Source organism: Photinus pyralis, unplaced genomic scaffold, assembly GCF_008802855.1.
Source record: "Photinus pyralis isolate 1611_PpyrPB1 unplaced genomic scaffold, Ppyr1.3 Ppyr1.4_LG1, whole genome shotgun sequence".
NCBI lineage: Eukaryota > Metazoa > Arthropoda > Insecta > Coleoptera > Lampyridae > Photinus > Photinus pyralis.
The window spans coordinates 70,079,574-70,097,547 of NW_022170249.1; the positions used below are offsets into that span (position 1 = coordinate 70,079,574).

The 17,974-nt window shown below is 35.6% G+C and overlaps 2 protein-coding genes across 2 annotated transcripts in view; one reads left to right on the forward strand and one right to left on the reverse strand.

Annotated features, from left to right (window-relative positions):
* The window catches only part of LOC116177399 (lutropin-choriogonadotropic hormone receptor-like), a 229,684-nt gene that overhangs the window by 36,349 nt on the left and 175,361 nt on the right, over nt 1–17,974 (forward strand). The window lies entirely within an intron of this gene.
* Nucleotides 9,306–10,740, reverse strand: LOC116177427. Its single transcript, XM_031496405.1, has 2 exons — nt 10,450–10,740; nt 9,306–10,349 (listed from the first exon to the last, which is right to left on the reverse strand). The coding sequence occupies exons 1-2, from the start codon at nt 10,682–10,684 to the stop codon at nt 10,129–10,131; spliced, it is 456 nt and encodes a 151-aa protein (XP_031352265.1). The 5' UTR covers nt 10,685–10,740; the 3' UTR covers nt 9,306–10,128.

Genomic DNA, 17,974 nt, shown 5'->3' on the forward strand with positions numbered 1-17,974 from the left:
TGTTATAGTGCTATCAAGTTCTGCGCTAATCAAGTTCTCGCAATACAATTGAAAGTCGCCCTACCCCATTTCGGTGAAATAAGTGCACAGAAGATTATGATTAGTACCAACAATTGAGAAGATTAGTGTCTAATTTCAACGGTAGGATGTCCACACATCACGATTTAAAGTGTTTGTAATTTTGTTTTTTAAACAATTTTGTCACGTGTGATTATAAACCCAGTAAATTGTGAGTCTCCTTTTTATTCGGCCCAGCCAAGTGGTTATTTCTAAGGTATTTGTAAATTAAATATTTTAAAAAAGTCAAATTGAGCCAACTACATTTTGTTTAAAACAGTACGCTACCTCTGTATTATTGGTAATCACTAATCACTTTCACATTATTCAATAACAATAACAATTTGCCCCCTCCCCTCCCTCTCTAAATTTTGCTAAATCAGAAACCTTAGCAGGCGTATGGCCAAGCATTCCCCAAAGTTAAACACAAAAGGTTCCTGCTCGTCTTAAGATTCGACAGTTCTTGAGTTATAAATGGTGTAACTAATATGACTTTGTTATATATATTAAGATTAGAAGAACATGTTTTTTTCATAAAACTTATAGGCACGACTGTGCCACATAATATACATCTGTTATGTACAGGGTGTCCCATTTTGGACACATATTCGTAATAAAAAAAGTAATATAGGTGTCCTGCTCTTTTTGGGTCAAACTTAAAATGGTAAAATCATAATTTGAAAACGTTCGCTCGCTATGGGGAAATATGGGGGCAAATATAAAAAATGGAAATTTCAGAACGACGTTATATTTTCTTAGTTAGAAGAGATACAGAAGAATAAAAGTTTTTTAATGATGATTGTGGAATAATCTACCAGTACTATAGCAGGGGCGAACCGGGCTTAGTTCAAGGTCAATCTCCACAAGGTGAAGTTCAAAGATCATCTACTTTGTGACCTTAGAGTAAAGTAGGTCAAGGTGATGTAACGAAGCACCCGGAATTTCCCCATTTAGTTTGCCGTTTACAAGGACCACCCGGTATAGTAAGGTTTGGTTTGGGCTTCGTTACGCAAGAAGACCGCGATATTTTTGTAACCACCGAAGGATGTTGTCCTGGCGAAGATGAGGGACAATTAATATTCTTTGGTTTCAGCGCCGTTAATTATTTATAAGATGTTTTAGATTCCCATAATAAGTAAAATCAAGGATAGAACCAGTTCAAATCGAGTTGTTTACAAGTTTTGCAGTCCCGTCCGTATGCCTGCATGTTGCGATAAGAGTGTTAAAGCGATAGCGCCGTTAGAGAAGAAAAAGTCCAAGGGAGCTAGTTGCAGATTGGATTGATGAGTACTTAGGTTTGATTACGCTTAATTAGGTAAGCGCTGTTAATTAATGCCATGTTAATGGGCAGGAGTAAACCTGGTCAGAAACCGTCGAGAGAGGTGTCCACAGAGGCGCTGTAATTTTTCTAATTGTTTGCAAGTTGTCCCAGATTTTTAAGATAATCACAGGAGCCGCAATTAATTAAAAACCGAATTATTTTCTACACCGCTCGGTGCGAATGCAGCGAGGCTTTGGAAATTCCCTGTTCCACTTCCACCAAAATTGGTTTCCTTTAAAAGGAAAATGCTCATTTTGGGAGGGATCTTTTCTGCTTCATACTTTCGAGTTGTAAGTACGCCTTTTGATTTCTTTAATTTGCGAAACCGTATCATTCCGAATCCACCGAAACCCTTTTGTTTTACCGTTTGAGCGACCGTAAGTCAATCCGTTATCCTTTCCGTTTAACTACCGTTTTGAGTTTACCTTTTTTGCACTACCGTAACTTTTACCCCGTTCCGCTAAGTTTCATTACCGCCTTAAGCTTACCGTATTTTCTATCGATAGTGTTACCACCGCTTAAATCACCGTTACTTAACCAAGGTAAGCGCTTAATTTTCAATTACGTTGATTAAAGGGGGGGAAGTATATTCTGTTCTCCTTGCTTTTCCGCTTTTATTTCCTCTAGACACCGCTAATCGATTTATTGTTTTATTCCCTTTAGGAAATTTACCGTCCGGGCCGTTGGCCATAATTTGTTTTAGATTATCCGGAAGTGACCGCCGCCATTTTGTGGTGAACTCTGACCGATCCCTGGTTTTTCCGTTCTCCACTTGAGGATACCCGGAGGCTTTCCACCCCGTCCGCGAAGACCGCACCGCCCCTTTTCCCAAGACTTAGGGGGTGCAGATTAAGTCTTGGTGGCGCCCGAGTGACCGACCGACCGTCCCCGGTGTAATAATTGAACTGTACAATTATATTATTGTTCGACAATTAAATGAACTTGAAATAATTGTGCTTTCCTTTATTCAGAATACCGTTCGTGCACGAGCTAAGGGGGAAGTTCGTCGCAGTGAAACGAAAGGACATTCGTTTTCAAGATAATCCGAGGTCAGTCACACCTGATATCATATTTGATTTTCAAGGGCATCGGCCTCATTCCCACTTCAAAGCAACTTTGAATTTGAAAGTATCAAAGTTACTTCGCTCTCCTCCTGACGAGGACTAAATAGAGTGTCAACGATGTGATCTTCGAAATTAAGTTCGTGTAAAGTTCAAAGGTTGCTCGCAGTTCAAAGTCCAAAAATTGGTCGCCGTTAAAAAACACTAAAAGTTTTACAAACCAAATTTATACTACCTGCAGTTATTTTGGATTTCTCGTTACCGTAAACACATGATATTCAAAGAAAACTTAAGAATAAACTACACCAAAAAAGAAAAAGTGCCAACGCTTTAAGAAGCAGTAGCGATTTGTTTCGCTGTGACTGAGGTATCGCTTAATCTGACAGCACGAGTAAATAATGACTAATGAGCTTACATTGTAGAATCATAATTGCCATAAGAAATTCAGTGTCCTTCAATATTACTAATGAAAAATATCCTGCCTAGTTTTTAAAGTGCCATTTTAAAAAGAGTTACTCACAACAACATTAATCATATTTTAGGTCAATAATTTTAGATAAGAAGGTCATCACATTTATCTAAGATGTATATTCCAAAAGCTTTTAGCTAAAATGTAAACATGATAGGATTTGACTATGGCATATGTTACCAATAAAGCTCCCTATGAAAAATTTATCTACTATAACAAAATGTATTTTTTTAATTTACAGAAGCTTCCAAACGTAAATTCACTTTAAAGTAGAAGATTGTAATCTGCCTGGTAAGGGTAATGCGTTTTAAAATGATCTTAATTGTTTAATTATACGAGCTCATCTTTTAATTACTCTCGACTCTCGATCTCCGCCTCGAAGTTCGCGCAGTCTACCGTTTTCATCAATAAATTCCTATTTATTTAAGTACCTATCTAAAATTGGAAAAATAAAGCAAACGTTTCTTGCCGCTAAACATACGAAAGCAATCTATCTCCGATTCAATTAAATAAAAAAAAAACTGTTTGATTGAAAAACATGTCATCGCTCATCCAACCAACTTTCAGGTTTGAAAAAGTGAACTAACCGATGAAACCTTCATTTTTAATTTGATTTATGCGAGTAAGGCTATCTGGTTGTTACGCTAATCACAAATCAATAGCACCAGAAATGCGGATGCCTCGTTAAGTTGGAATTTATGTAAATTTGTGCACGAGCTGAATGTCATTAGATGGTGAGTGATTTCGTGAACGAGCACAATTATTTTATTGCCCTCTAATTAACGACGGCGCCAGAAGTAAGTGTTGTAATACAACGCTTTCCAGGTGCACGCCTTCGTCATCGTCTGATTATCGTAATTTTATAAACGCACGCCATATTTTCGTTAAGCAGTTATGTTTGGAGAGTCGAATAACTAAAACAGAAAATGCGGCTTTAAGCTGCTTTTGAGGGTGTCAAACAATCACTAACCTCCTAAATATTAAAGTAATCCCAAGTTACACTTTCTTCAAGCACATCTTACTTTATCTATTTATTTTTTATTAGGTTTCATTTGGAAGTGGTACCGGGTGGCGCAGTGACTGCGCTCCCCAATTGCTATTCAGGAGGTTGCGAGTTCCAATCCTGCTGCAGACTGCTCTGTTTGGTGTTTTGCTTTACCAGTTTAATTTTTGTGATGAATAGATATAGTAACGGGCGATCAAAAATGAGTTGCTGTCGAGGCGCCTATGGAAGTTCAAGTTAAACACGATATCCTATGTAAACAAAAATTCCAAAGGTGACTCGACAGCAACTCATTTTTGATCGCATTGTATATTCCAACTGTGTAACGAAAATCATGAGAATTTTTTCTGGTAATCCTCTATTGAAAGCTCTGAAAACAGGGGAAAGGGTTCACATATAAGATCTAGTTATTTGATAAGACGTATGGAAAAGTGATCAGAATATTTAGGTACTAAAAGTCCTGACGTAAAGATACAAATTTATATTCTCCACTTGTCCACATGAACCTTGTGTAACGGTTAAATTTGATTTTAAAGTGTACGGATTTTGGTCACATGATTTTTGCTCATAGTATAATTTCTGGTTCGCTTTTTCTTCGTGAGTATTGTGGAAAGAAGTGCGTCGCCAAAAAACTACAAATCAAAATTTACAAACTTTGCTAGTAAACAATGTGGTCCATAGATTAAAATAATTTATTCAAATATGTTAAACTATATCAATTCATTGTTGGAAGCATATATTTACTTTAATTTAGAGTTACAATCTGTAAACTAATGCAGTTGATTTGCAAGTCGAAATCGGGACAAGAACATAAATTATTAGTTACAGTAGCAATTAAAATCCTGTTAAATGTGTGTTTTAATATTGAATATGCATGTACGAATTTGTTATATTGACAAGTGACCCATTTTCATTTACGCGCTTGGAACAGAATAATAGCGTTAGTAGCGGAAAGGAATATCTCTCATACAGTCGTAAACCAGAAACTATCATCACCACCGATGGTTTTCCTAGATGATGTCGAAGTTGCCGAGAAATTTAATTCATACTTCTTTAACAGTGTTAATGAAATCTGTAAAAATTTGTGTGTTAAAACGACCTTGTTCCCATAAAACTAAACCTCTTGTTCAATAGCTGAAATAAAAGACAAAGTTTCCTTCGCAAACGACCTGCAAGGGGGTTGTGCCTGGTTATAAAAAACGGCGAAACTCGGAATGATCGGCCAATATCTACCTATTGCTATGTGCAATGGGCGAACTGGCAAACGGTCACTAAACCACCCATATACACACATGTCCAGCTAGATCAACAGAAACCAAACTTCTAACAATTTTTGAATGAAAATTTTGATTATAAAGGTTTCCAAGGCACGTTCGGCATCTGCTACTACGAAAAATTTCAATAAGACTTTAATTTTGTTAATACCTGAAATTCAGCAGCCTTAGCCTTTTCGCCTTGCTTCAACAAAATCAATTAATAACGCTGTAAAAAAGAATGGCACTCAGGGGCAGACGAACGCAACAAGCGATCGATTGAAACAAGTTAAATTTAAATAAAACTTTAATTACCTTAAAATTAATAATCCTTAACATATTCAGTCAACTGCGATTCTCTTTAAACACATGTACAAACACAAAACAATATTAATTTAAATACTTCGGTAGCTCGCGCACAATCGGTTGCATATAAATTGATAAATAGAAATTAGCAAAATCTAAAATTAGAATGTGTTCACATAAGTTATAATGGTGTATAATTTCTGAACGGTAATAATACTTTGCAACAAGGTAATAGTCGTTGGTCAGTACGGATTTCCTCAGGCCCCACCCGAAGATTTATGCTTTTAGTCGAGGGTCGGCCCGGCGGTGATGCAACGGTCTTGGGGTTGTGTAAAAATCGAGGTAAAAATCGATAACCATAGGCAGTCAGTTGAAGAAACGCCGAATGCTAGTGATCGGTGAGCGGTCACGTCCAGGGAAACAACTAAAACAAAATTACCGCACAAGGACACGGTAACGAATTCTAAAGTGGTAACTGAAGCACAACCACAAGTTAATCGGTCTCTACGGGAAAACGAGATGCAGAAAAAATTAAACACAACCCCCATTTTTATACTTAACGAAAAAAACAGCATCAAACGCTTACCTTTGAATTAAAATATACGGTGAGAAATTTTACTAAATACTAAATGCAAGACAACGAAATATCGAAAGATCCTCCATAAACACCAACTTATAAATTAAGATGGACTGCTAATGCTGAATTGACAAATGACACCTACATGGGGCCAATAAAATGAAATGGCCTATGATGTGTTCCAGTCGTACTTGTTATCTGGTTGCAACGTAAAAATGTAACACTAGACCCTCGCAAAAACGGATGTAATTCGATACAATAACCAGACTTCCCGGCGGGGACCAGTTCAATTAAACAAAGAACCCATTGAAAAAAACACATGCAAAAACATTTGCTCATGTCTTGACTCTAATTAACCAAATCATTTTTTCCCCTTAGACCAAGACCAATATTTATCTGAGAAGACACTTTTTTATCCTAACAAATTTATAACTTGAAACTGCGATACTTATTTATGCGAAAAATCGGAGAAAAACTAAATCCATCCTGATGCATATCCATAATAACGAGCGTTACAGTGTCTTGAGGAAACGTATTTATTTCATTTGCAGCAAATACATTTGCTTTCTGCAGTTTGTTATTATTTTGTTTTAAGAATTCAACAATTCAACCTCACTAATTATTGGATCAAAGGAACTTACCTATGTGAAGTTCGATCCAAATTATTAGTTGCTCTCGTTGAAATAAATAAAAGTGTAGTACCCCCTTTTCTACGCCACTGAACCACAACGTTTATAGAAAGAAAACCAACGCCACCATCCTGCGCCGGCGCTCTGTCGTTAAGTGTCATTCCTTTAAAGGTAATGTTGTTGCTGAAAGGGTTAGGGATGGGTGGGACTTATTTATTTCAACGAGAGCAACTAATAATTTGGATCGAACTTCACATAGGTAAGTTCCTTTGATCCAATAATTATAAGTTGCTCTCGTTTCATAAATAAAAGTGTAGATGTTTAAAGATGCAACAACATTTAATAATACCTAAATAATACAAATTCCATTTTGGACGATTAGCTTAGTAAGAGATAATGAGTATAAATCAAGTGCTATTACTAAAAGACTTAAAAAATATATATATAAGTATATAATATATATGTACCAAAATAGTACTAAACCTGATATCAACAATAGTTATTCATATTGAATTAGGGTTTAGTACTGCACCAGCAAAATTCTCTAAAACTTTAATAGGTCTTTGATAAAATCGTGCAAAAGTTTGTGATTTTTCTGACCAATTTGCGGTTGTTCTTATCGTATCGATACTAACACCTCTCTTAGCAGCAATTGATGTCGAAGCATGACGAGTGCTGTGTGCAAAAAAGATATTTGTATCGATACCACTAGACCTTAGTATATCCTTAATCCACCTGCTTATCGTCTGGCTAGAAGCATCATGAAAAGGTTTTTTGTGGGTTAAAAACAATTTCTGACCATAGTTAGACCTCAGATGCTTCGTCTTACCAAGATACACGATTATAGCAGAAGCGACACAAATAGTAGGCCTCTCTTTAAAAAACGGTATGAACAACGTGGGTTGATAACGATTTTTTGCCGTAGTTTTGATTTTATTGGGTATCTTTATTTCAATTTTTTCATCCAAACAAACGATATCTTCTACCATAATGTTGGAGAGTGTCTGCACTCTGTGTCCTGTAGCTAAAGCTAGTAGAACTGCTAGCTTTTTACCCAATAATTCTATTGTGACGGAATTATTATCCCAATTTGAAAGAAATTTTAAAACTATCTCTGGATCCCAGATGTGGCTATACTTTGGTAAATTGGGCCTAACATTAATCACCCCTTTAAAAAATCTTTTGATAAGGTTATTAGTGCCTAAATCAAAATTTAAAACATGGCCTAACGCTGCACGAATCGAATTTAACGTGCCAAAAGAGGCCCCTTTATCAAACTCTAAAGAAAGAAAAACTAAAACATCCTTGGGAGAACTAATAAAAACATCAAGTTTCTGTCTTGAACAAAAATCCCACCAACGTTTTAGACCACTATTATATTGTCTTAATGTACTCAGAGAAATAGAAGATAAACAAATTTCCACTGCGGCTAAAGGAACTTCTTTCCTTTTTAACGCCTCCCGGATAAGAGACCTGCCACCAGGGAAATTCTTCTCCATAAGGGGTGAGGTTCCATATTAACAGAAAGAAGTTTTATGTTAGGTTCAAATATTAATGGTTTCTTGACTAACAAGGATGTAAACAAGGGAAACCAAGGTTGAGTTGTCCAAACAGGAACTACTACAATACCTATTGCTTTATCAGTCTTAATTTTATTCAACACCTTTAATATTAACGAAAAAGGCGGAAAGGCATAGAATTTTAGATCAGACCTTATAGTAAAGGCATCTACTTCACTTGCTTCAGGATCTCTAAACCAAGATACAAAATTATTACATTTTTTGTTCAGCCTAGAGGCAAATAAATCTACAGTAGCAAACCCAAAAGCATTGCAAACTTTATCATATGCGTAATTTGCCAACTCCCATTCCGTTTCTATTGAAAGGGTTTTTCGGGATTCTCTATCCGCCTCTACATTATCACGGGATCTTATATAAGCTGCAAAGATTACAATATTTCTAGTCTCACACCAAAACCATATCTCCTGAGCCCAAAAATTAAGCTGCGGAAACTGCACACTGCCCATCTTATTAATACAGGCTATAGCAGTAGTGTTGTCTATGCGACAAATAATATTTGTGTTATTAATATTATTAGCAAAGCATTTTATACCAAAAAAAGCAGCTTTCAATTCTAGAATATTTATGTGTAAAGACTGTTCTGAGCTGGACCAATGCCCATGTGTTTTCACCCCATTACAACATGCTCCCCATCCCGTCTTTGAAGCATCTGTGAATATTTCTAACTGAAAATTTAATTTCTCTAGACTATTTTTTGAAATTGAAATATTCCTTAACCACCACTCAAAATCGTCTTTTAGAGTAACAGGTATTTGCATGTTCGCATCATAATTGTCTTCATGAAGTCTTAATGCTAAAAATTTTACTCTCTCAAAATTTCTAGTGTGAAGCCAACCATATTTCATTGCTGGATTCACAGAAACTAAATTTCCTAAAAACACAGCAAAATCTCTGATCTTGCAAACCTTCAGTAGAGAGAAATCTTTTATTTTTTGAAAAAGTTTCTCTCTTTTTTTTTTTTTAGCAGGAATAGCAATAGACATCTCTTTTGTATTAAAAGTGAATCCCAGAAATTCACAAACTTGACTTGGAACAAGGCAACTCTTTTTCCTGTTTATAATAAAACCTAAGGATTCCAAGAGAATAATCGTCTGGGTTATGTTGTACAAACAATCATTATAAGATTGTCCTAATAAAAGGAAATCATCTAAATAAACTATGGAAAACAAACCCCTTCTTCTAAGCAAAGAAATGACCGGCTTCATAATCTTCGTAAAAATAAATGGGGCACAACTTAACCCAAACGGTAAACAATTGAACTCATATAAGTTCCCATTAAACAAAAATCTTAAAAATTTTCGGTGTCTCCTGTCGATAGACAAAAGAAAATATGCATCTTTCAAATCTAATTTTGCTAGATAACAATTCTTAGCAATAAGAGTCTTAGCGGTTTTAACATCTTCCAATTTAAAATGATGGTAAGCAACAAATTTATTAAGCTCTTTCAAATTTAATATTAAACGAAAACTACCATCAGGTTTTGGTACTAAAAAAATATTTGAAACAAACTGACCAGGACAGTCAGCTACCTGACTAATAGCTCTCATATTTAAAAGATTGGCTATTGAATCTTTTATGTTTAAAAATTCTGACTGGGACCAGTTCGGTTCTTTCTTTACAAAAGATTGGGATGGAGTACGAGTAAAAGGAATATATATTCCCTTAATCCAAGACAATACCATCTTGTTATTTGTAACTATACTCCAAATATTATAAAAATTAGCCAACCTGCCAGCTGATCCACTTACAATGTTCAATTGTGTTTGAAGGGTCGTTTCATGGGAGGTCTTCTCTGAGACGTGTGTTGACTCCGTTGAAATCTTCCTTCTTGATATTGACTCTGGGATCTTGGAAAGGGTTGAGTCCGTTGATTTAAATGTTGGCGGTCCCACCGAACTCGATGGTAATGAGAATGAGACCGACTTGTGAAGTTTTTTGTCTCCTTGTTGGTAACTGGTGCTTTAGCTTTAATCTGTCTAAGGTCACGTCACGACTAACTCTCTCCAGATTTTTTGAAGCCTTTACTCTCTCATCTAAATTAACGCCAAATAGCCATCCATCCACTTCGCCAATACAGCTTACAGCGACTGTACCTTTATATAAAAGTATCGTAAGAGTCGCAAGGTCAATGATATCACTGACTAAAAAACAGAGGAATATTCCTCTAGAAAATGCCAATTTAAGGCAATTTACCTTGTTCAGAAAAAGCAATAGAATCCTCGTGAATAAGGTCCTCGAAGTGTCCATAATCGCTATTAGACTCCATTGGTGTACTTCCGCGTTCGGATCTCGTGTCAGCTGTATCGCTGCTGCAACTGCTCTCTTTGTGTAAACCCGAAGCGCGATCTAATTTATCCAATTTCCGTAACAATCTTCTCCTTTTCACGTCTATTCTACTAACAGGGCTTTTTCTCCGTCGTTTGCCCATCACAGCAACTTCCAAAGCAAAAAAAATAATATAAAAAGAAAACACGTGTGGAATGTAAGCACAAAAAAGAAGAAATGACACTTAACGACAGAGCGCCGGCGCAGGATGGTGGCGTTGGTTTTCTTTCTATAAACGTTGTGGTTCAGTGGCGTAGAAAAGGGGGTACTACACTTTTATTTATGAAACGAGAGCAACTTATAATGTCTATTGTATTCTAGATACGAGCATTGAGTACACAGTAAAAGATTTCCAGTGCTGGAATTTAGATAAAAAGTGCGCCAGGCGGCGTACATTCTACCAAGCTCTTTCCTTTTCGGTCCTTAGCGCCCTATCAATATTTGATATTGTTTGTCGTAACTTGAACGGTGAAAAACAAGCGACAAAAAAGATATGCGCACATAACGCAATAAACGTAGGATTCTACGTACATATATCCGCAGCGAAGTATTTATAATTTCATTTTGTGTAGATTGTCCGAGAAAAGATGTTCATTAGACATCTTCATCTGATCCATCGTGTACATGGCTGAATGTTGAGCATGAACATTTTCTGGCAGTTCATTTTTTGTGTCAAATGTACATTAAATGCACTGTATGGGATGTCGATGTATGTAACAGGGACATTCAATGGATCGAACATATAAATTACCAGTACGTCCAGCGGTTTACATGGGAATTGGAAAGGGGTAGAGCTTGTGACAATTTCAAGTTGAGCGAGTGTGTGCCCGCCATGCACCCTTATCTAAACTGGTCGACTTTGTTTTTCATGTTTTCTAAGAGCTTTAATTAATTAGTAATAGCATCTCCACTTCAACGAAACCATGAAAGAAATAACCTTAGTAAAATAAACTGTGACATTCCATACACTTTTGGCGAGCAGTTGATTGGCAACAGACATTGCAGACGGTCTTCTAGACTGAGGAAAATATTAGCAAGAATTGAATTTGCTATTTAACTTACTCTCTTGGATGAAAACCATTTTGACGTGACAAACAATGTAAATTGAATAGGTCCAATAAACATTATTATTATTATTATTATTAAACTATTTTATTTCTATTCAAGTTACTTTACTAAATCAAGTTTCACATTAACTACCTCTGAAATAAACCTATAACATGCTTAAGCGAAATGGAAACCCCCGATTGATTCACTTATGACTGAATGCAATTGAATGTTCAACTAAGCTATCTTATATTCACACCTCTTTAAACATTCTAGTGATAAAGACGCATCATTTCATTCTAAAGTTCCAAAGAGACAGACGTAAAATGTTCAGCATCAAGCTCGTGTAAGATTTATCTTCTTTAACAAATATTCTTGCATTTACGATTAAATGGCCAATATTACGTACCTACAGCTTTAGCAAATGAAAATTTCCTATCTTCTATAACCAATACACTTCAAAAATAAAATAAATCGTAAAGTTCAACTCTGAGCAAAAAAAACCTTTCGTTTCAGTGTCGGCTACGTTTATCAAAGTTAATTAAAAGAATTCCTTCAAATCCTTACTTTGATTTCTTTTACAAATAACCTACCATAGGAGTGCGCAATTTTAACGAAAAGCTTTGCAAACTTTTTTACAAGAGAACGCTTAGTAGAGCTATGCGTATTTCGATTACTGTTACATTGGATTCGCGATTTACTTTCATATCGAGGGTTTCTCAAATACATCACTCCATTTTGCCAATGGAGAGTTTAAAAGTGAATAAATAGAACGCAATAAGTACGTTATTTACGTTTATGAGGTGTGCTCCATCGAGATCCTAGGCAAATCGTAGAAACTCCATTTGGTCTGATGCTTTACGCCAACTTTTAAAAGAACCCTTCAATCTATGTTTCCGTTTGAAACGTAACTCGCTGCACGTATGCTTAGTTGCAAACTAGAATAAATCATTCAGACCTTTTAAACCACACAAGTATTTGTTCGTAATAGTTATTTTCATAAGTCAGGAAATGACACATCACAGGTGCGGCCGGTAAAGTGACAGGCGGCAGGGAAAGCAGTCTGGTCTGCTTCTGTCATGGAAACTTTCGTGACATAAAGTAGGCATGAAAATGAAGGTTCCATGGGGATTTTGAGGAAATAATTATATACAGATCGATCTCGTATTGCTGTAAGCTTTATTAAAAACCAAGCTAGCAGAATCTCAAACAAAAAACTTACAAATGACACTGACAAATCTTCCTCATTATCATTAGAACACGTTAGTAGAAAGTATTCTATGCTGCAAAGGAGTATACAGTGTGTAAACCAAAACAAACTCACCCCTGCAACTTTGGTGGAATTGACTGTGTACAATTTTTGCGGATAATACTCAAACTCTGGATTCCGGATTGCGATAGGAGGGTGGACGGAGTCCACGCGTACCTCAGTCTCAAATTCGAGCCATTTGTACTACCTCCTTGACCAGAGTCGTGCGACTCCTCAACGGGGGGAGGCAGCTTTAACGTGCATTTATTGAGTGAAACCATTGAATTTATAACTATCAGAAGCGCCGATCCCATATAACAGTTTGTGACCATATGCGAACTTTCCGCCGCTAGGGGCAGTTCGATCGTTTGAAAGTCCGTGGGCGATCGAAAGTGGAGCGTTACATTGACATTAGATGGCAGCATTACAAACCATTCATTAAAGTCACTAAATATAGAAAGTACCGCAATCCATTGGGCTCGTGTGTTAGAGAGAGAACGCATGATTTTTGCCCAAAAATGGCGGAAGTTACCAGATTTTAGTAACTTTAATGTTAGGGATTGTTCCACCTGTTTGGAGATAGCTGTATATATTTTACAATAGGCAGGTTCAACATTTTTTTATTTTTACGGAAAGCGGGAGATTTTGTTATTCAAAAACGATAAAATAAATTTGAGGGCAAAATATTGTCCGTTGTAAGCATTTGAATTTTGAAAACCAACGGTCAGCGAGAAGAGAAAAAAACGTACCAACACATTTGCCGCCGCGTTGGCAGAATATATAATACGAATTCACGTGAACTGGAACCGATGTGTTAATTTTATTTGCTGTGTGCACAATGCAGCAATGCTGCCAGGGTATAAAAAAAGTTGGCGAAATTTACCCAATGTTAATGTGGAAATTGAGTTTTCGGTAATGCAAATTTAAATGAACGAATGAACCTCAGAATAGTCCATTAGTGGAATTGTTGGCAGTTGGCACCTACATCATTTCCACATTCACATTTGATAACTAAATTTCGCGAATCAGCTTTTTTTATAACCTTGCAGCATTGTGCACAAAGAGATCGGTCCCAGTTTACCTGAATTCGTATACCTACTAGAGCTGAGCGATAAATGAAATTGTTATCGATTTATCGATAAGTGTGTTCAGTTTGATAATTATCGATTAATCGTTAATCGATAACTATCGATAATTATCTATAACTTTAAACAATTATCGATAACTTTCGATAATAATCGACAATTATCGATAAATCGTAACGATCATTTTCGATAATGATCGATAACGTTTGATAATTATCGATAACTTTTGAAAATAATAATGATTGTTGGCTGCTGATAATAATCGATTATTATTGCCACTTGTCGAAAATTGTCTATCTCTGATATTTATCGATTAATAGACCAGTAGCGGGAATTATCAAGAGAAAACTATCGATACTTTTTCATAAATCTCATCGATATATATTCTCAATCGATATATTACATCATCCATGCGTACATCGCTAACATTTTTGTTTTTTTGGTATTGGTATTGCGAGAGATAATTTAAATAAAACAGGATCTTTTGATGCTGAAGTTTTCTCTCCACAATGCTCTTACATCGCTTTTGTTGGAAGTAAACTGGTATACCTAAACATTGAAAAGTTTATGTCGTTAAATATTCTCTCGATAATTATCTATCTTAATAGTTTAGTTGTGAGACTAATCGAAAGATTATCGCTAATTATAGATTTATCGACCAATCCTTTAAAATTTTCGATAAATTACACCGGTCTACAGCATTTTTGCGCAAGGGACATATATATCTTATTTTTATTGCTTCTATAGCCACAAATAAGAATTAGAACAAAAAATGGTTATGTATTTGTTTTTGTGTGAAAAAAATGCAAAAAACCAAAAAATAAAAATACCTATAAAATCTTACTTACATAAGGCATGATTTATTAAATGGTAACGTTTCTACATTTATAATTTGTTTATCTTAGAGTCTAAATGTTTAAAAATGGAACAGTTTTGCTGTTTTTGTCATGTTCAACTGAAGTTTTTCTTATCAGCCCCCCAAATATGATCTTCCATCATGCTTCCAGCTTCCTGGCCTTGGGAAGGTGCCTAAGTTCCATTGTCTTGACAAAGTGTTGTCCTTGTTATTCCGAATAAGCTCCCATATAATCCTTAAATTGATCGAAATGAGAATGTAACCTTTATTCTTTATTCTTTAGAGACATTCTATACCCCATGATATAAACCAAATCCTGTCAGCTCGTCATAATTTTCAGCTTCTATGGTTTCCCAGGAAACACTGAACGGGAAACCATGGACTATTGCCTTAAAACTGTTCCAGGATTTTTTTTCCTCTTTGCTAAGTAACCGCGGAAAAATATCACCCTCCATTTTTCTTTTTTTTTTTTGAGGGAAAACAAAGATTCCAGCTTTAATGTTCGCCCCTGAAAGCTTTCAATCAAATCGCTGTAACTTTTGTAAAAGCAAATATTTTCGATGTCTTAATCGCACTTTTTATTTATTTTTGCGTATTATAGTCAGAATATATTATGTAAATCCCATGCGCAAAAAATTCTTTTTTTGTTGATCGGTGTTATCCATTAGTCGACCATTTTTTTAAAATTTATCGACTGACTATTAATCGATAATTATCGATAAGTTATCGATTAACCATTGAGAACAAATTTCAAACGTCAGAATTTAAAAGAAAAGAGGTAACGAGTTAACGACCTTTTTATTTTGTATCAAAATTGCCAGGTGTGACGTGTGATCCTAGATCAGGGGTCGGCAACCTGCGGCTCTTTTGTTTTTTTATTATAGCCAGCCTACTCCGATGTATAAACACGTAATTAATTAATGAGTAGGTACTTTTGTGAAAAATATTGAATAACCTAAACACTGCGGAGTTTAAGCACAGGGCACCCCTTATAAACATTTAAGAGAACACAAAAGACAATCGAATAGCGAAATAAAATAGTGGTAGTTCCATTTGAAAAAGAATAGTTATAGCACTTTGAACAAACGGCATTGAAACAACCAAATATTCACGATGTTCTATTTAAAAAGATCAGTTATTAATTGACATCGTAAAAATGGAACACCCTGTACATTCAAAAATAATTTCTGTAGATCCGCAACCACCAATATTTTTACCAGGTGTCTATCAGCTATGTAGGAAAAACCGACGCACTGTTGCAGGACCCTGTATATAGCCAAAAACTATAATATTGAATCAAAAATTATTTGTGGCTCTAAGAACTGGGAAATTTTGTAAATTGTAATTTTTGGCTCTTCCGTTTCAATAGGTTGCCGACCCCTGTCCTAGGTAGTTTAACCAACACACAAAAATTAAGAATAGATAGGTAGGTACATTTAATTTCAGTTACAGTGATCAAGGATGCCTGCGTATTTTTTGCTTTCCTGTTCAAATGTAATTCAATTCAATCTTCCTTAAGGAATGTTAAGTAGGTCACGATTCATGAAAGGAAGAATGTTTATCTTGCGTCATTCAACATCCTGTGTGTCACATAAATGCCTTATAAATACGTTTCTTGAGTATCTAGAATTCTGTATGCAGTGTGTAGTGGGTTCATTACAGATTCCTGTATAATAATAAACAAAGGAAAAAAACTGGCATTATTATTTATCTTTCTCGATGGTAGAGACATCTACGTCTTGTAATTTAAACTATTGAAAACAGTCACATATCCTGCCATTTAACCGGCGCTTCTGATAGTTATAAATTCAATGGTGAAACTTATTAGAGTAGTAGTAAAGAGTTAACAGTTTAACTTCGAATAAAAATATATTAAGTTGTGAGAACGCCGAAAGGTCGAGTTAGTTGTGCAGAAATTCTGGTTTGCGACAAATTGCAAGTTACCTGCAATTTTCTGTGCGAATAGATGGGACGGACAAAAAATTTTTTGCAGACAGATTTGTAATAAGATCAAGTTTTCGTGAAGGAACATTTTCGAGTCAGTGAACTGCTTTGAGAACCAAACTGCGAGTAAATAAACTGATATTAAAAATCATCATGCTAAATAAAAAATTTTTTCGGATAGGTATTGATTTCTAATACATTTTTTCAGGTCTCTTACCCGACGAGCAACATCCCAATATCCGCCATGGGGGGAAATGAAACGCATTCCTTAATATTTATTATACATTGATACATGAAGTGTACACATTCGCATATTTTCCCTGTAATCATTTTCAGGAAAAAGGAATGCGTTTCATGTTTACAAGATATTCACTGTGTTCAGAGATAGTACAGAAATATTTGTCATTAAAAACGCTGTCTTCGCCAGAGTTGCGGCTTGTAGCTAACGTCTTTAATATGAACACACTGTGATACCCTTGTAGGACTAAATGCGTAGACAAAAACTGAATTTCACAATCAGAGGTATGACTGCAAATGTCCTTTTCGCGTTTAAAATTCTTAACATGTAATCTGTCTAGCATTTAGATGTTAAGCAATAAGTTAAGCTGTCGAGATCTAATTCAACACTCTTCCTTCAGGATAAATTGGAAGATAAGAATTAAATTCGAAGAGAAAACGTAGGTGACTGTTACAATGTCTTTTCTGCGACGAAATGTAACAGTCGGCTCGACTGCCATCTGTGTCTTTGTTGATTAATATAACTTGTAAGGGAAAATTTAAAAAATACGTGTTATGACCCTTTTGGAGAATAAAATTCGACTGTAAAGGCACGTATACAAAACAAATAAGCATTTGTCCTGGGACTTCGCCTTGCCGCTACACGTTTTTACGAAAGCACACAAATTAAACCAATTTTTCAATGGAGGGCGTTCAAAACATAGTAAACGATTTATAAAAAAAGAAGAATAGATTGTATTTCGATTAAGGTTTTCAATACTGTGACACGGTACTGCCGGTTGAATATTCATATTCCTTTCTCAACAAGCCGTAACTTCGGCTTTTATGGCGATATTAGTCGTATTGCATTTTACGAGGTCGTAGAAAAACGCATATTGCTTAGTACATTCAAAGTCATAATCCATGTTTAAAAATGTGGGACACGTGCAGCGATGCGTAAATTTTCGTCAATATTTTATCCATGGCGGTTCAATT